This window comes from Hoplias malabaricus, chromosome 5, assembly GCF_029633855.1.
Source record: "Hoplias malabaricus isolate fHopMal1 chromosome 5, fHopMal1.hap1, whole genome shotgun sequence".
Lineage (NCBI taxonomy): Eukaryota > Metazoa > Chordata > Actinopteri > Characiformes > Erythrinidae > Hoplias > Hoplias malabaricus.
This window is the reverse complement of record NC_089804.1, coordinates 8982813-9002474: the sequence shown is the minus strand read 5'-3', so window position 1 is coordinate 9002474 and position 19662 is coordinate 8982813. Positions and strand designations below refer to the sequence as shown.

The 19662-nt window shown below is 38.3% G+C and overlaps 1 protein-coding gene across 7 annotated transcripts in view; it reads right to left on the bottom strand.

Annotated features, from left to right (window-relative positions):
- Positions 1-83: 83 nt before the first annotated feature.
- Positions 84-19662, bottom strand: part of si:dkey-178k16.1 (band 4.1-like protein 1) — a 60004-nt gene continuing 40425 nt past the window's right edge. The window contains exons 8-24 of one of the 7 annotated variants that reach the window (XM_066670085.1): positions 18398-18485; positions 18017-18181; positions 16561-16658; positions 15673-15848; positions 13696-13889; positions 12898-12936; positions 11352-11387; positions 10469-10621; positions 9130-9918; positions 7546-7596; positions 6455-6844; positions 5842-6075; positions 5408-5467; positions 4964-5056; positions 4791-4871; positions 4559-4675; positions 84-3931 (exon numbers count right to left, since the gene is read on the bottom strand). In XM_066670085.1, coding sequence (XP_066526182.1) covers positions 3926-3931; positions 4559-4675; positions 4791-4871; positions 4964-5056; positions 5408-5467; positions 5842-6075; positions 6455-6844; positions 7546-7596; positions 9130-9918; positions 10469-10621; positions 11352-11387; positions 12898-12936; positions 13696-13889; positions 15673-15848; positions 16561-16658; positions 18017-18181; positions 18398-18485 — 2770 coding nt within the window. In that variant the 3' untranslated portion in view covers positions 84-3925. Of the gene's footprint in view, positions 3932-4558; positions 4676-4790; positions 4872-4963; positions 5057-5407; positions 5468-5841; positions 6845-7545; positions 7597-9129; positions 9919-10468; positions 10622-11351; positions 11388-12897; positions 12937-13695; positions 13890-15672; positions 15849-16560; positions 16659-18016; positions 18182-18397; positions 18486-19662 lie in introns of those variants that run through there. The other 6 variants (XM_066670086.1, XM_066670091.1, XM_066670087.1 and 3 more) reach the window with 6 other exon arrangements.

Here is a 19662-nt window from a genome sequence, read left to right as displayed (position 1 = left end):
AAGAAGAAAAACAACAATCATAAACATGCAAGCCACATTTAAGAAAAGTTTGTGACACTACATCGTAATAATTGATTGTTTTGATTTATTTCATGTAGAACACTGTACAGCAAACACAGAGAACTGAGCAGTAAGAAGTACAGAGTAGGAGTGAAAGAAATGGAAATGCAAAAAGAATCAGATCATACATGGCCCTCTGTTCATCAAAGAGCCTCTCTCTTAAAGGTTAACGTGTCAATGGCACGCTGAGCAATAAGAGAAAAAGGAGAGGGAGTCCTGAACTTGAACTGCAATGGAAGCACAATCTGCTTAGATGACACAGCTGTTTGAACAATCAGCCCGCTCTGCATTCCCCATTCCTCAGTATATCAGAGCAAAATGGAGGAACAATACCAGCAGGAGAGCTCAGTGATGGCAGAAGCTCACAGCTAATGTATTCAGGGCTATTATATATCTTGGTTTAAGGATGAGACAAAGGTTTTGGGTTAAGAAGTTGATGACTGGTTTGGAATTAAGTTAGCAGCTTCTCCATAGCACTTTCGCACTATTAACAAGAACATGAGGGGCGGTTCTCCAGTTGCACATTAAGCCTAGTCCTTGACTAATGTAGCTATAAATCCGGATTAATAATAATTTCATTTCATTTTAAATCACAGTTCAGAGCCTGAAAATCTTGATTTTGTAAAAAGACTACTTTTTAAGATTAAAAGAGGCAATCTTTTAAAACACAATCTAATATCAGCCAACATTATAATTTAATTTTACAGGATAGCAGGTTTAAGATTAAGCTTTAGAGCATTAGCTTTATTAATTGTCAGAATTAATATATTAACAAATACCGGGCTCAGCTTGGCCAGGTGAAACTCTAAATGGCTAAAAATAAAAATGATGAAGTAGGTTCTTGTAATGATTTACAGAACAGGAAGCCAAATCCAGCAGCGCTGAAAAAGTACTATGTGCACACATCCACTTACACGATATTCTGTTCATATCGCTGGGGAGCTCTGAGGTATCCCGCTGTGCACAGAGGCCTGTGAAGCAGTGAAATCAGATCCACTGTACAGCCCATTTTATGCAAATGAATTAGGTGGCCTTATTTTATTTAACCAATTAGACACTAGCATACCAAACCTTGCCTGGTGCTGACTGGAGCACAACGGATCCTTTACATCTCTATGACATCCGAAAAATAGTCCACACAACGAGCTGAGCCATGCGACATGGTAGAATGAGGTAAGATCTAGTCCAAATAGACAAGTTTTTTTGTTTTTTGTTCTTTGTTTTGTTTTGTTTTTTGAGACAATACATTAAAGTTAGAATCAATTTAAATTGTATTAATATGCTAATTAGAGTGGCACAGTGGCTGAGAGGCTCCAGAGACCTGGAGGTTGTGGGCTCAAGTCCCACTATGGGTGACTGTCTGTAAGAGGTTGGCGTGTTCTCCCTGTGTCTGCGTGGGTTTCCTCCTATGGTCCAAAAAACACATGTTGGTAGGTGGATTGGCGACTCAAAAGTGAATGTGTGTGCTGCCATGTGAAGGATTGGTGCCCCCTCCAGGGTGTGTTCCTGCCTTGCACCCAGTGATTCTGGGTAGGCTCCGGACCCACCGTGCCCCTGAACTGGATAAGCGGTTACAGACAATGAATGAATGAATAATATGTTAATTAGTAAATGTGTGTTTATTTACATCTTTTATGTTTAACCCTATGTGCTGTTCGTGGATTTTGGCAAAATCTTCAACAAAGCCTTTGAGAACTAATGTATGTGTTTTAAAGTTAAAATGTTTAAAACTATTTGTTTAGGTGCATATTACTGTCTTCACTACCAAATAGGGCACATTTTTAAAAGTTGTATCTAAAGCCTTTATTCCATAATTATCAATTCTGTTAAACCAAGACTAAATATCTGAGAAATATTTCATTTCTAACTTAATGGCTCAGCTCAGTGGTAACTTAATTAAATAACAAGAAACTAATGTTTACCCTTGTAGAATTATTCCTGGATCTAGCATTAGTTTCATTTGAACGTTTCCTGGAAAGCCACCCCTTTACAAGTCTTTAATTGTACTGCTTAGATTTGTGAAACCTCTGCTTCCATCTGTGACAATTTCAAGTTGAGGAAGATGTGATAATCACATGGTGCAGTCTTTTGTCGAAGGTCCATCAGAATATCATCTACAAAAAGACACCTCCATCATTCTAATAAAATTAAAGTATTTCTGTCAATCTTTTCTTCATCCTACCACAAGATCCTCCAAGACCTTTTAAAGAATTTCAGTACACACACATATTAAACTCATACACTCAGAACACACTACAACACGTACACCTGCATTCATTCTTCACATGGTTCCAGCACTAGTTTTACAGAGGGAAGTTTGTAAAGAGTATCACTGTGTACACACTCCACCAAAAATAGAAATCAAAGGCTCATGACATCTACCACACAGTAAGGACTCGTCAGGTTGAAATTCTAAAACCTGAAAAATGATCTCTTAATATGGCATCCAGTAACTGCCAGTATTGGACAAGGTGCACCAGCATAAACATGTTTTTTACTCTGCAAATAAACCAGGAATATGTTAAAAATATAATAAAAAATAACTTTAAAAATCTACAGGCAAGTTTGGGTGTCTGGGGTATTTGAAAAGCCATACAGCAGTGTTTAATTCTCCTTCTCTTTCTCTAAAAACTACTGGATGTTAGTAACAGCTGAACAGTTTCACATGCATATGATACAAGTATGCAACAGACTTTAACATTATGCATGACTAGCATTACAGTCCATGTCTCTAGGTCTTTAAATAATTTTAGTTTAAAAATGCTCATATAAAACAATATATCTGGAGCATTCATTGGTTCTTCCATTTCTGTGAAAAATATTAACATAACCATTTATATTTGTAACCAGGCTGATAAAATTCTGACTGGATTTGAGAGACATGGATTAGACTTTGCATTTAACATGTAATATTTAACCGTCATGTATTAGCTCTTTGAAAATTATGGGGAATTATCCATATCCATGGGTCCATCTTGGAGGGAAAATAATGTTACCTCTAAGAAACTCATCCAGGAGAGTAACAGTAGGGCTTTCCAAGTCCAATTATACATCAAGAGAATTCTTCTGAGGAGGTTCAGTAGTTAGAATGTTTCAAAGCAGTTTCCTGTTGATTTCTCCCCTCTGTTGATAATGGTTTGAGAGCCATTCTCAGCTTCTCAGAAGCCTTTTCTTTCTGTAGTTGGCACATATGGTGTCCTTGTGTCCAACAATCTGTCTGTCCCGTCTATTTGATGAGAGCACTGACCGGCTGTAGCTGGTTTTTGTGATGCCCATTATATGTGAAATGTCTTGATCTGTCCTAAGCTAAACCCTGCTTTGCCACATGCAACTGAATGTTATGAGAATCAGAATCTAACAGCAGTCTAATTCTAGCTTATCGAGAATCGAGTGAATATGGGCTTATGTAAACAGAGACAAGTTACTTTTCTGTCCCTGCACCTAGATAGGTTCGCTGCTCAACTGTCCATACTGTCCTTACACCGAGACAAGTCATCAGCTCCAAAGTCAAATGGCCTAGTGCATCATGCCCAGTGAGCTGAGAGGAAAGTTTACTCGGACTATGAAGGTGACAGAGTGGTATTCCCTTGAAGCACTTCAGTGCTGCAGAGCACTTCGCCAAAGTCTTTGGCCCTGGAGACAGTACAGACCCAGATCCAAAAACCAGGGTCTGAGTCCAAAGCTCCCATTCAAATTTTCACAACCACAGCAAACATAAAAGAACAAAGATGAGGGCATATATGGTAAGTTATGAGTTCTGACGGAGCGTATATGTGTATCCGTAAGCAAACCGGGAAGGTCCTTGGGTCCTGGAGGGTTTGAAATGCAGAATTTCTCCTGTACACAGTCCAGAGAACCTAGGGGATCAGGACTGAAAACAAACAGAGGCCATGAACACCAATAAAGTAACAGTTGTAATGTATTATAAACTATTGTCTCATAAAACTAATTTTGAAACAATTTTGAAATGGTTTTGCATTTACTTGATTTTGCATAACTGTCTTAGGGCTATGGAGCATGAGGTATCTTCATTATCACAAATAATGGGAGAGAAGGTTACCATCATTTGCAAAAGTGGAGTGTATATTGCAAAAAAAATCAATCATTCATTCTTCGTGAATATTAGTGTTATAAAAGTTACAGTATTAAAAACTTGCAACTTACAGTTTAAATTCCAACTAGACTTTGAGAAGCATTTATATTAACATTCTCATTAAAACATGTTCCTGTTGCTGTAAATAACAATGTGAGATTTCCCGGTGTCTTTCAGCACATTCACAGTAATGTTTTGCTTGTCAGCACAATCTGCCACTAGAAACAAGGCACAGGAAGTTCACTATACTATTACTGACATGCCTTAATGACCCTGTCAAGACACCACCTATGCCCCAATTAAAAAGACCAATGTGACAGATAAAACGCTTTAGTAGAAGCACAACTATTTATTTTCACAGAGAGAGGATTAATTGTGCTCTTTGGGAGTTAATATGACAAATACCTTGGACTCCTCATGTGGGTCGTGTGTGGAAGATTCTGTTTCCCTGACAACAATGGCCTTGGTAACCAACATGTCAGGATGCTGCTGCTTGGCTTCTTTTATTGCCATAGCAAGCGCCTGTGAAAAAGCAAAGTCTGAAGTCAGAAAGAAAAACTATAGCTTTTCGGATATTCCAAAGGATTTAAACTGGTTTTAAATGATCAGCAATTTGGTTAAAAGTCTCAGAACTTACTTGATCTTGGTCAACATCATCATCTCCAGTAATTATGATCCTCTTCTCAATCCTTGTTTCTGAGTATCCCCCTTTCACAGTCTAAAGCAAAAAAATAAATAAAATTATACTCTTCCTTGTTAGACCTCACCAGGTTAAGCCTCACCCTATTGCCTCATTATTGTCTTTCCTACCTTAGTAACATGGGTCGTGGTAGTTGATGTCAAATTCTCTGTTACCATCAGAGGAGACCCAGAGCCTTCTCTTGCCAAAGATCCAAAGCTGACCTGTCAAAAACAAATAAAATAGACTAAAACAGACTAAAATATAGTCTTCCATTCAGTGTAAGAGGTGAAATGAACTTAGAAAACGTATGTCCAAACATGTTCAGTGCCACATATTGGCTATAGTGTTATACAGCAGCCCAGCATTCAGCTCTGGAGCAGGGGACTTGTGTTATAAGGAGTGATGCATCAGCATCCCATACTGTTGGGATCATGGGAAAATGTTCCAACATCTAGTGTAAATCTTTCTCAAAAGAGTAGAAGCTGTTACTTCCCTAAAGGAAAAGGAAAATCTCCCTATTAATACCCTGGATTACACAAGAATAACATGGTTTGAGCTTGGAGCATACATACAGGAGAGATCCTCTCAGCCATCGTGAAGGAGGCTTCTCGTAAACCCCTCATACCATGGTCCTGTAACATTAAAATATTATTGAGCTTAATTGAGATCAATGTCTATAAATCACCATTGTTCTTGGAAATAACTGGCATGCAAACATTTATACTGCTCATTTGTTATAAGACGTTAACTGAGATGTTTGCTCAGTTTCAATGCAAGTAGTTGTATGTGTATTTGTGTATTTTGATTATTGTTGCCAATAAAAAAATTGCATACATTACAATATAAATCCATGTGCTGTATGAACATGTTTAATTCATAAGCTGAATGAACAACTGGCAGCAGTGACTTCAATATATTTAGCACAAGATTAATTAAGGGAATGTACAACAATAATAATAGTAATAATGGGACAATTTTTTTTAGCTAAGTGTCAAAGTGTCAGTACCTGATCTGCAATCTCCATAATGGTCGTAGTGACTTCTGATCCATTTGGTTGTGTCTCTATCTTAACTTCAGTCCTCCTCAGAGCTTGCGAGGCGATGATTTCACTGCTCTCTCTGCTGTGTGGTGGGAAGGATGCAGTCTCTGAACCTTCTCGTCTTGCTGCAAGCTCTGAAGATTCCTTCTTCAAAGCCTGAGCCGCTTTCACTGACCGTGGAGCTTTTTTTGGCACAAAAGGCTTTAAAGACAATGAGACAACAGCACAAGTCTTGACTAAGAACAAGATTGCGGGAATTTTGGAAGGCTTTGTCAGTTGCAAGAACTTAAGAGCATAAAATGAGGCATGGTTCAAAAGAAAAGAAGAAGCTGTGAGAAACTAAACAAAAGTTTGACATTAAAGCAACCAAACCTTCAACGGACTGATATTCGACTATGGAAGGCAGCATCATATGGAACAGAATTAGCATCAATCATGAACTGAAATTCCCATGTAAAGTCATGCTTTGTTTTGATGCCCTGTAGGATGCAAGAGAAAATAAAAATGATATGATCAAAAACATTAAGACAGATGCAGATATGCACCGCTTCATCAGGTGACGAACCAGTTCCCACATTACCTCAGGTTTGCGCTCTTCCACTGGCTTCTGCTCTGCAATAGGCTTTGGTTCTTCCACAGTTCTCCAAATGTCTGCAGGTCTTTCCTCTGGTAGGATGATGGGGTCAGCCCCTAGTATGAAGGCTGGATGTGTTGGCCGATCTGAAAGGCTAAATTCAGATGAGTAGTCCTTCTCCCCAAGCTCAGACATACCTCTGGAAAACTCCTCCATCCCTGTCTGAAGGTCCATAAGGACAGTGAAGTCCACCTCAGCCTCCAGACTGGAAGTGGAGCTGACTGTGATGCTGGAACATTTCCGTTCAATGCCCAGGTGGGTCTCTTTGAGATACAGAGTTTCTGGGTCAGGGTCATCCTCGGACACAGATCCTAGGCGTCTCTCCCATGGTTCCCTCTTTAGCGACAGAGGAAGAATATAAATCAGAGGAGGAAAGCTTTTATATGAGGCAAGTGAATCAAACTATGCTTGTAGAAACAAGGAAATGGATTGTGGCAAGATGAGGCAAGGGTTAGAAAGACAATGTCTTAAAAAACAAATAATTTCAGACAATGATGTTTAGGTCACAGCAAAGTAAACAAGGGTAGTGAAAATCTACATGTTACAAAAAACACAAGAGATGGTGTGACTTCAGGTTCGCAGCTTGTACTTGTCTCTGAGGGAGGATTAATTAGGGGATTTGACATTTGTGGCATGCCACTTTTGTGTGGAGATTGGCCCCAAATAATGTATTCCTGCAGAAATCATCTGCCTTATATGACAGAACTTTAAGAAGTTGGAACACAAAGAAAAGCCTTGGCTTGTTGTTTAAGGCAATTCATAACTGCTGCTGGAATGTGTGAATGACCACCATGAATGATTTCCTGACCACATTGGGACACCTTTACATGCAGTGAGACAAAACCACTTGCCTTATTGAATCACGAGACACAATCTGACAAGTTACATGTATGATTAGGTAGGAACGTAGGGGAGCATGCAGTTGACTTCATGCTACTGTGGAATGGAAGCAAAGATGGCTTCTTAGCTTTTATTCATTAAAGAAACACCAAAGTTTAAACTTATGGATTAGCAAGATGAGTGGAAAAATGAGGCACCTGGGCTTCCTCCTGAGGTTCCGCATGAATAGCTGGAGTAGGGAGGGGCTCCTGGTGAGATGAAATAATAGGAAGAGTAATGCAGAGTTAGAGCTCGGTGGTCTTAAGAAAAAGGAGCAGGACACCATAATGCCCGCAGTTCACCAGCTGGACACACAAAACAAATCTCAGCCACCCAAAAAGGTCAGAACACATTTATTCTCCAAGGTTCGTCAGCAGCATTGCACAAGAAAACTTAAGAACTGGCAGCTAACATACTTTCAAGGTTACTGTGGTGCCACTTTAAGGGCCTTGAAGGTATTCTGCTAATTCTTATTATTGACATGGCACAGCAATATAGAACTAAGCGGAAAAAAAGAGGTACAATTTAAGAGTTTCGTGTCCTTAACTTTCAAAGCAATGCTTAGTCAGCACACAGGTCAACTGTTCCAAAATGTTATTAACCAGTCATTCATAGGGTTATATTTAGGCTGTGCAAGATAAAAATCAGATAAGTACTCAAACTATTCCCTGCCCTTGAATATAAGGCTTTCAGTCTATGACAGCATATCATTTCTTCCCAGGATTATAGCTTATTTCAAACAATTACTTATCAGATTACCTCTGTGCCCTGCTCATAAGCAATTACATGGCCATTTTTGAAAGTCTTTCTTGCAAAAGCCCCCAAATTTGCAAAAATGGCATTTTAGCATAATAGCATGGTGCCTTTGATTCCGAGCAACAACCATTCCCTTTCTGACTGACAAAATGAGACCAGAGAAAGGCTGTTGACAGGAAAGGCCATAGGCACAGTGGGAATTAAGAGGAACGCAAGCTTGAAGCTTAAGCAATGAAAATTACATGGAGGATCCTAAGGTTTGTCTCAAATGTGCAAGCAGATGTTTTGCTGTGGAGAGGAGTGAAAGGGAAAGGAGAAAGCACATCTTCATCCAATCAGCCAGCGGCTAGAAAACCTAACACTTCAATCAGCCAATGGATAAGATTAGATGCCAAACTGGGCATTTCACCCATCTCTCCTCAGATACAGGTGCTTATGTTCTACAGTAGTGTGTAGTTGGAGGTTTTTTAAAGAAATTAAAAAATAATAAAAATTTAAAAATAACAACAACTATAAGATATGGATGTGCAGGTTCATGCGATGCCTACAATTCCTGTGAGTGACAAGCAGAGGTGCCAAGCAATTGTTACCACTGGTTTCCTCTTGGCGGACTCTAAGCTGGAACTCTTGAGAAGGATGTGGCTGGAGTCAATAGAGGCAGTCTGTTTGTTTCGTGTCTCTCTCGTCCTCTGGGATTTTACAAGAGGACACCAAGGGGTCATTTGATCAAAATCAGAAAATGTTAAGATTGATGGTAAATCGGAGAGTGGGGAAAGATCTTCACAACAGATCTGGTCATCCCCAGCTCTAAGTCTCTGATTAATACTGTCTGCCGGATTCGGAAATAGCTGCCTGTCTGGTCGCAGTGTCTGGTTGAATGCTCTGGCCTCCCTACTGTGGCCATTAGCAGGCGGATTTCTTTTAGCAACTGCTGTATTGATACCCATGACTACAGGCCTACTCATCTGTGTGAAAAAATCCAGTACCTTTTCACTTCCTGATGAATCCTCATTTGACTTTGCTGCCTCAATCTCATTAAGTGATCTGTTACTTTCAGTGTGGTCGTGTGGCTTGACTCCCTTATTTCCTTTCAACTTCTTTGACCTCTCAGGCTTCAAGGGTACGACTCGTTTGACCTCTGATTGAGCAACATTGCTCTTAACTGAGTCCCCAATTGTTTGGGCCCTTGTGGAAGTTCTTGTTTTGTCTTTTGCAGCTTCCATGCTTTGCCTGTGCCATCTGCTTCCATTGTACTGATCTCTCATATGTTTGTCTATTGCTGCATTGGGAGAAGCCTCACCCCAGCTTCTCTCTTCATAATTCCAAAAGTCTGAGTTCACAGCGTCTTCTGTATGGTCAGTGCCTACGTACTTACTTTCAGTCCAGTGCCCCTCTACTGGATATTCATCATAGCCATTTGCATGAACACTGTTCTCTACATGTCTCTCATGTGAAGTTCCATTATTACTGTCCAAAACAGACTGTGAATCCTGGATATGTTTTTTCTTCAGTACAGAACTTTTTGCTCTGTTTCTTTGAGGCTTCTCTGGTGAAGGGATGGAGTCCTTTGCTTTCCTTGTTGGGGCATAGTTTCTCATAATGCTACCATGAGGCATATGGATCTGCTCTCTCATCGGTTCCTCTCCTTCATGCTGAGAACCAGTAAGTGATGGATCTATTCTAGCAGGGCTCTTGTTCTTTTCCTCTTTTGAACTGAGGGTCAGGTCTCTTTGACAACCGTCTGGCTTCTCAATCAATAAGGGTTCCTCAGAGGCCTATATATCAATATAGAGTGAACAGTTTCAATTGCTTGCGAGTGACGTCTGTACACTCTATTACTGTAACTAAAATGTGCTTTTTGTTATAATGCAAAAGCCTGGTGTGGGTATGTTACAAAATGTAAGAATTAGGTTAAATTAAAGGAATGGATTTATATCCACTGAATGTATTTGAAAGAACTGGCTATATTCCAATTGTTGCATGTAATCATATTCATCATTTGAAAACGCACCAAAAAAAAAAAAAAAAAAGAAATATTTTTGTTGCAATTTCAAAAGTTTTAGCTTATACTTAGCCAATCACAGGACATAAGAGACCAACAATCACCTCTTGAAGAAAGACATTAACCAAAGAAAGTCATTAATATAATATTATAATCTGTTCCAATGTAAGACTGTTTTGCCCAGTGAGAGTAAAGCTTAAAGAACTGTAAAAACTACTCCTTCAGTCCCAAGATAATGGGACAAGCAATATACATATTGTACAGACTTGATTATTCAAACATCCTACTTCACACTGCAGGCTGCTTAAGCCTTTTATACTTACAGCTTTTTTCTCTGGAGTGCTACCAGAAGAGGCTGCAGATAGGCGTTTCTCTCTGTGGACAAGTTTGCTGTTGGGTTCCCTCAGTGCTCTCTTCAGCTCGTTGATGCTGGCCTGATGCTTTTGTAGTACATCTTCTGGCTTATCCAGAAACTGCTGCAATACAACCCCGTCACAAAGCAAACTTCCTTACTACAATGTGTGAAACCACATATATTACATGGGTACAGATTACAGACTGACAGCTGTTTACATTCTTTTCACTGCAAATAGATATCTGTATATGTACATGCTTTGTGTATACATGCTTATTTCCTAAAGTACATTTAGGTTGGACAAGAAACACCGCACATTTTTCCACCACAGTATTTCATAAAGAAACACAGGTGTTTTCAATTCTAAACAATGACCTATGGGTTTCTACAAACTTCAGTTCATTTGTCAAATGATGCGCCAGCCGTATTGGTGCATCTTGGGATCAATTTCAGAATAAGTGCTTTGTACTCTTTTCGATGTAACACATGTCAAACAGAATTTACTACTCACCATTGCTTCTTTATTAAGATTAAAACATACTGAAAATATAGCCTGTGTTTATTGAGCATATAAAATCAACAAACCAAATATAAATCTGATGTATTAAATAATAAAAGCTGGACTATTCTAACATGTAGTAGTGAAGCTAAATCTAAGTTACAAATTGAAGCCTTGGACATGATCAGATGAAGAAATATATAACTAAAATATAAAAAACAACACATATGAACATGTGAAATATATTGTCACCATTTTCTCCATCATTCAGGGAAAGGTATGAGGACAGAAACTATTGAAAGGATCATATCAGAGAGAAATAGCTGAGGCATGAATGTGCCAGAAGTAGTACCTCCTGTTTAGGGCGAGGGGCCAAATCCTGGTCCGACTGGGGAGAGGGGTGAGGGTGTGAGATATGGTGCGAGGCGAGGCAGGGCGAGGCACAGCGAGGAAGCGGCAGGGGAAGACAGTGGCAAGAGTGAAGACAGGGAGGCAGAGCATGGTCGAGTTTAGAGGGCAAGGCAGGCAGCCAAACAGACAGAGCAAGTCTTTTATAAACACAGCCTAAAGTCAGGCATGGGGCCACAGTGAGTGAGGCAAGGTTGTGTCAGTGTCCTAGATACACACTTCTGAATATTGTTTTCTCAATGAAATCCTCAAAACAGATTTCAATATAATGTACCCATGCCACTGACACAAATGACTTCAGCTTTCTTATGAAGGAGATTTTGAAACATAGAAAGTGAAAGGCCTAAAAGCAAGACGAAATGCTGCAACGATGTCACCCCTAATCCTATAAAACTTGTGAAGGGAATGTAAAGTAGGAAGCAATGTGTGCCACTCTTTGATCCATCCGAGTCAACATGGTATTCAAATGAACTCATTTGGCAATATGCTCAAACCGCTCTGCTATTTCTGTACCATCTGTTTCAGCTCTTCTTGTCCATTAAACTCACAAAGCACACACTAGGACTGAGAGTATTCCGTGAAGTAATGAGCTTCAAGGTGATACAGATGTTGTAGACTGTGCTTGTTAAGCGAGCAAAAAACAAAGTCTCTGATTTAAAAAGTGCAGCGATTCTAATATTACTTTAGTGTTATGAAACGTCTAGGCACCACCCACAAATGCATTTAATTATAGCCACTGTTGTGGGTTTGGACCAGCTTCATAGAATCCTGGCAAAAATACTATTCGGTCCCTTTAGAAGAAACAGTACTGCAAACAGTATGTCAAGGAAAAATTAAAAAGAGAAACATCTTTTGTTGCATTTTTTCAAGCTGATGCAGAATAGTTCATCTAGTTACAGCTGTTTTAATTCTGCCTTCCAATCACACCATATTGCTCAGTTTAAAGCATGGCAACAACATTTTCAGTAACTGAAAATACAAGCAAAACTGTTACACTTTAATCTTACCTAGTATTTTAATCAGTTACAGGCCTATATACTTTCTCCATTTTTACATAAGTTTATATAAGTATTCAGATGATAGTTTAAATGTTTAATTACTGGTCCAAAGTTAAGAGAACTCAAGCACATTCACATATTTTTAGTCATGTAATGCAAAAGCATAACGGAAAATTATTATAACTTTCAATCCAATTTCAAAATCCACAATCTCACTTCATAAGGTTAAATGTGACTTTTTTTGTGAGCAGAAACCTCACAACATTTGCTACAAACCTTGTAGTTAAAAAAAACCTACTAAAACATTTCTGCACTCAGACTGGTTTGAGTGGCATTAAAAGCCTGGCATTAAAAGCACGGCTAACGTAATGGTGATTTCATCACTTGTTCTTAATGAACTTCACAGCCATGCTGTCACGTTCAAAAAGATGTAGACAGACACACATACAGACAAATTGGATAGACAAACATATGCTACACAACATAAAATACCTCTGCCTTAGAGTCTAGAGGAGACCCTGGCTCCTCCCTCTGCAAGCAAGGGAATGGAGGAAATAGCATTTAGTAGAAAGCAGGAGTGGGATTAAAAGCTAGCAGAGAAGATCATCCAGGTTGGATTAGACTGAGAAATTCACTGCAAGGCAACATAGTAAAGGCAGAAAAGTATAGTGACAGATCAGGATAAAGTCAGAAAGATGCAAGTTATGCAGAGAGGATAGGTACAGAAAACAGAAATAATACATTTTTTTTCCTGAATTCAGTAGTAAAGGCAAAAAGAAGACAGAGATAGAGTGAGAGAAACCGAGTGAGAGAGAAGTGAAAAGAGAACTGGCTGGATGGTGGAGATAGGGCAGTAGGGACAGGGACAAGTGGTCTAAGAGTAGCTGGATTACATTTTGAATTGCAGGAGAAGCAAGGCCAGAGGTGAGTGTTAATCAGGTGTTAACATAATGTGTGTGTGGACTCCTCCAGCTCAGTTTAAATATCTGTTCAATATTCATACACTCTGCATAAAATAGCAGAAAGCTTTGGATTTCTGAAACAAAAAGCCTGATTCTGTTAGAGGTCATTATGTGCATGTCACCACTAATACTGTTTAATTTTATTTGTCCTGATGTTCATTACATGGGGAGGTGTAAAGAGATGTAATCTGACAGTGTCTAGGTCTATTTAAGTTTCTATTTCACATTCATTACATTTCCTAAATGCCATTCAATTGTATTAGACACTGTTCTGCTTCAGAATAATCAGCATTAGAATTCATTTAAATTATCAACAGTTCTAGCTTACCTTCAGCTCCATAGCCCTTGAGGGAGTGGCATCAAATTCTAATGCTCTATCTTCAGTGAGGTCCTGGTCTTGATCTAGATCCTGCTCCAGATTAGTGTCCATATAGTCCCGATCCAGATCATCTCTAGACAGGCCTGTTGGAGGTTCACTGGGCGTGTGCTGAGACAGTCTGTCCGTGTCCCCAAGAGCAGAGGCTGACAGTGGGAATATCATATTATTAAACAGTATAGCCTTATATATACTATATATTACATTAAAAGCACATATTCATTTGAGGAGGCACCAAATGATCAGTAATAGGGCTCAAATATGTAGCAATATTAAAATATGCAGAGATTTTTACCATAATTCACGTCAATGTCAAATCATTGTTTCAGTAATAACATATAATAATAATAAACCTTGTTTCATACCCTAAATAAGGGGCACGTCTGTGAATAAAGAAGGTTTACAGGACATTTGCAGGAAGCAACATCTATGTAACAGAGATTTAAGCTAAGAAAGCATCAATATCACATTAGGGAATTAACATAAATAGTCTCCAAGTTGAGAGGATGCTGTGTGCATTTGGCTGCCGCTTCTTGCTTGTGGGTGTTGACTGAGTGTTGAATGGAATGGGGTTCGGTGAAGTGTTGATTTTAAAGTGTCCTTAGGTGTCTAGAAAGGTGCATTACAAGTGTAAATATATATATAAAAAATTAATGTAACATTTATTTCACAATGAAATCATTTTACATTAGTAAACTTACTCAAATAAGAGTGGCTATACACTGCACAAGTGCTTGTCACTCAAAACAACTTGCCACCAAATCTGCTTACCCAATATTATACTTAAATTATACTCAAATATAATCTGCCTCTGGTAGATATGTCATAAAAACATTTGAAGAATCTGAAATTTCTGAATGTGATCAGCATCAAAAAAGTGAAGTTATATACAATAATTTCAATCTAAACAAAGGTGGTCTTTATAATAGCCTTAAAGTGCACGACATAAAAAAACCTTTTCACATTATTATTTTTTCTGCCTGTTATACACACACTATACCAGATGAATATTTCTACTACCACTTGTACAATTGTAACCATCAAAATATAAATGTTTTTTTCCTACTAGTGAGGTTAGCCTGAAGGGTAAAAACATTTTAATGGCCAACACTTACCATGTCATATCAGTTTTGACCAGAAAATGGAGGCAGATATATATTTTCGTTACCCCTCAGGGATTCAATGAAACAAGAGAGAGAAAATAAATCTGAGGATCTAAGTGCTAAACATCCAGCTTTGACCAGTAGGTCGAATTATACATTTATAATTTATATATTTATAATTAAAAACAGCTGAAACTGTATCACCCCTGAGCTGTATGACAGCCAGTTTGCTCATGTTTTGGCCATGGGCAGTGTGGGACTTCTACTTGGACTGCTCCTTTGTGGTCAAATCTAATTTGTGGTCAGCATGCTAATTCTCAACTCCTTCTTCACCCCCTGTTCAGCCTGGAGGGGTATGAGAAATTTTGTTTTTATCTTAAATATAAATATGTAAGTTATGAATTTATAATTTGATCTGCTGGCCAAACCTGGAACTGCATGCAAATTTTTCACCCCTAGAACATTTTTTTCATTGGGCCCTTCAGGGCTTCGTCTTAGTTATTTAGCACTGCAGAACAATTTGTTTACACAGACAGGCGCTTTATGTGTGTGTGCGTGTTCTGTAGTCTGTACTGTAGTCTGCTCTGGTCAGTCTACGGAGTCCATCTTTCTTCTCCATTTCTCAATAAGACAAAATGTTACAGAGATATGCAGATTTATGTAACACCAGCCACATCCACACTATGCTCCAAGTTACACCTATTTCATTTACCCAGTTAAAATTCTATTCTAAAATGTCAGCCAGTATTTGCATACCAAATTCAAATTCCATGATAAGATATTTGACCATGTAATTCCGACTTTGAAAGGAACTCATAATACCTACCACCATCTAGACTGCGTGACAGCAAGTACCTCCGGCTAACTGAGCGCTCAAACTGTGGTGCCGGCCTGTCGATCAGTGCACTGGCCTGACGAGTCTGGGCCTGAGTTCGTCCACTGTAGCGGAACTTGGAGCCAATCACGAGAAAACCTTTGGGCGGAGGTTCAGGAGAGACCAACCTGTGAGAAAAGACCAGTCAGTCCAAAAAGATTTTACTCAGGCAGAGTCGTCTTCTTTAAAACTGTGTTATTTTATGAAGAACTGTGTCTTCTCAGCCTTCAATTATCCAAATAAAATGAGATTGCTGCACATATAAGTTGCCTCACAATACACACACCTCAGACTACTTGTTTTATTAATTACTCTATACTATTATGTGTTTAAATATTACCCATTATTCCTTGGCTGATATGAAGGTTATGCAAATTATTAGTATTGGCAAATATATCACTGCTAATAATGGTATTAAGAGTCTTGTCCTACACTTGAATGAACAGACATATAAAATATGAGGGGAGTCATCCTTACGCTACTCTTTGCAAGAACTTTTGACACTTACCTATTCACCTATGCACAATACCTGCTACAATGATCAAAGCATGTAAAATAAAGTCATAATAACAAACTAACAAAATTTCTACAAATTTAAGAATAACAATTTAAGACTGAACACTTGTTGTTTTTTGCAGCGTAAATTGAAAGCTCCTCAGCTAAAACTAAGCCAGGCCAAATAGGCTTTAAAACTGTAGGCCTTTATTTTAGACCATATAAAATTATAACTCAATATTATCATTATCCTGGGAACAATTTTAGCTCTTTAGAATTTGTGCCAAAATCTATATAGGGAATATGCTCTAGTGCTGAGTGACAGGTGAGTTAGTGAGGGCCTACCTGAAAAATGTGTGGTGTTCAATGCAGACTTTCCACAAGCGCTTGGAAGCTCGATGATTGGGCAGCTTGAAGCCAATGGTGCTCTCAAATTGTTCATACTGGGGGGTGCAGGGGAGTGTGTATGTGTGTGTGTGTAGGAGGGAGTGAGGGGAGAAGGGCAGTGTGTTACTACAGGCAAGATGGTGGAAATGGTGCAGTTTAGATTACTGAAACATGGGATATGCTCCATTGAGCTACATGTTAGAATATAAGAGACAGACATGACTGAATACCCAGCTGACTCACACTCATATTGTGGATACATGCAAAAGTGCATACACACTTTTCTTCAACTGTAAATTAGGCTAAGGCATGCACAGAATTTGTCTTTATGACACTAAGTACAATACAAGTTTAGCACATATTTTCAGAATTAAAAATTACAAGTGCTAAACAACAGATATGCTCCTAAGTGGCATGCAAAATATCCTGTTCCTTTAACTGCCATCCAAAGTTAGAAGTGTTTATTTTTCCCCAAAATAATGAAACATTAGGGTTTATTTTTCCCTTGACAGTGTACAATATTTTTATTTCACCCTCTGTACCATGATACCATATTGAAGTAGATATATGAAGAAATATAATTTAATATGACAAGTGAAAAAATCTGCACAAATAGTCTTGTTTCAGTAGTCTTGTCTCCATCAAGGCAGAATGTGAAAGGAATAAAACATCCTACAAGTGCTACTGAAGATAATCACACTAAGAAAAGACTTCAGACTTGCAGCATAGATAACCATAAGTTATTTTGTTGTGTAATTTGTGAATAAATTCTACGGAGAAACTGGATCAAAACCGTTGACATTAACATTTGATATTAATGTTTACACTATTTTAAGTGGAACTAAATTCGAAGAGCACTGCAGTGATATATTCTTTATCTTAGTCATGAAAAATAATACTGCTGAGCAACCAACAACGTGGGATATAGTAATTATAAAAAATATATTAAATATTTAGCACAAGTAAGTGTTTTCTTTGTAAAATGTACATTTTCATCTTTTTTTCTGATTTAGCCTTAAGTTACAGACCTATTTCCCTATTTTTATACCTTCACAAGCTCTAAAAAGCAGACACTGGGCTGTAATAAATGTAATTTGTTAAGGCATTGTGGGTGTCTGTATCTGGATAATTACACAATTAAAATATGATTAATTCATTTCTCACTGCTTTTAATTGTAAAAGCCTGCAAATTTGTTTCTTTAACCCTTTATAGGGCATCTTAGCCTTCACAACACTGTAAATAAAAATTAACCATCTGCTCAGATTAAACACATATACTGACATGCATAATAAAGGTATTAGATTTGTCCAAGATTTTATGTCTAATCCCATTATCAGTATCTCTAATGAGTTAATCATTAAACATGCCATTATGAACATTATATCAGGAGAAAACCTTGAAAATTCAAAAGACCTTTTTCTCTACCTCTCCAGGGCGGATTTTGATGTAAAAGTTGCTTCTCTTGTAGGAGATTTTGAGAATCTTGGGCCAGGCAAAGCGATTAATGCGCAAGCGATCTCTGTAGATCAGAAGACCACTAGCACACACGCCCAGCATTATGTCAATGCCCTCTGAGTCCTGTAAAAAACACACATAGAGAAAAAGTTAAATTTTTCATATTAATAGATCACAAAATAATGGGCCAGATATGTGTGTGTGTGTGTGTGTGTTTGTGTGTGTGTGTTAGTGTGTTTGTGAATGTGTTTGTGTTTGTGTGTATCCTCCACAAAAAAACACATTTAAAAATGCTATTAAAATAAATGTATTTAATTGAAAATGTGTTTATAGTTGTACCTTGGCATGATGAAGATCAACTCCATACATAGAAAGCTTCTTAGCATTCTCTAGAAAATTCATTTCAGCCTCAGCAGGACTCATGCCCCTAAAGCAGAACACACCAACCTTACAGTTATCATTATCATCATCATCACCACAATCTCATTATAAAAACTCAAAACCAGTTTACGCTGAACCGCATGACACTAAAAGTTTGCCTTCTACATTTAGGACCGCCAACACGTCTGTTTCAGGATGCTTCTGATTTTAACAGCCTTTCTGCTCAGTCTGGTCACTGGCATCAATTCCCATCCCACTGTGATTTGTGAGCTGGCTTCAACTCAGATGTTAGCATTCAGAATGAGTTTGGGTTGCGTGGTCAAAGAACGTGCAAAACGATCATGCCTCATACAGAGCAAGCTACAATTTAACATTTTGAAACGGTCATATTTCATTGTTAATACATGATTCCTAAAATGAAGATAGTCCTCCAAGTCAGTGGCACTGAGTAAAACATTTTTTGTACAGCTTGGTGTGAAAGTTTGGCACTTGTTTAGATACAATGATTTACCATTTCTCTCACCATCTGTCTAGTGTCTAGCAAAGGCTTAGAAAAGGTTAGTGAAGTAATCCAGAGGATCCATTATTGCAATACTGTAATGAATATGGTCATTTTACTGTGTTTCATAGTTAACAAATCCTGTTCACCACTGCACAATGTAGTGAATTATACAGGTCATGAAATCACAGGTGTAGTGTGCAGTGCAATATTTACAGGGCAGAGAATTATTTGGGATTTAGCCTGATTCTCAGCTCTCTTCTCTGTGGTGAGTGACTGATGTCACACTCAGTTTTATCAACTTTATCAAAAGTAGAGACAAATCTTTCTCTTTGTGTAAATCATCGTTTGCTACTTTATAGTCTTCCTCTTCTGTTGTTGTATGTAGTATAACATTTATTGTTTTCTATTTGCCATTATCTTCTGGCTTTTTGATAAATATAAAAATAGTTTAACAAGTTTGTGTGTGCCAGTTCCACCTGTTAGCTAGGACTCCCAATCACACACAATGCCACCAACCTGGGAGGGTGAGGGCAAATACTTCATTCCTCCAAGTCATGTAAAAACATTTACCTCTTCTCAAACTACTGCTAACAAAATGTCACTGGACTGCTCAATATGCTTGGAGAAGAGTGCTAATGGTCTATCTGCTATGCTATAACCATGTTGGTTAGCAGCGTTCTTGTGATTACTGGAGAAGTGGAGCCATTCTACCCAACCATTT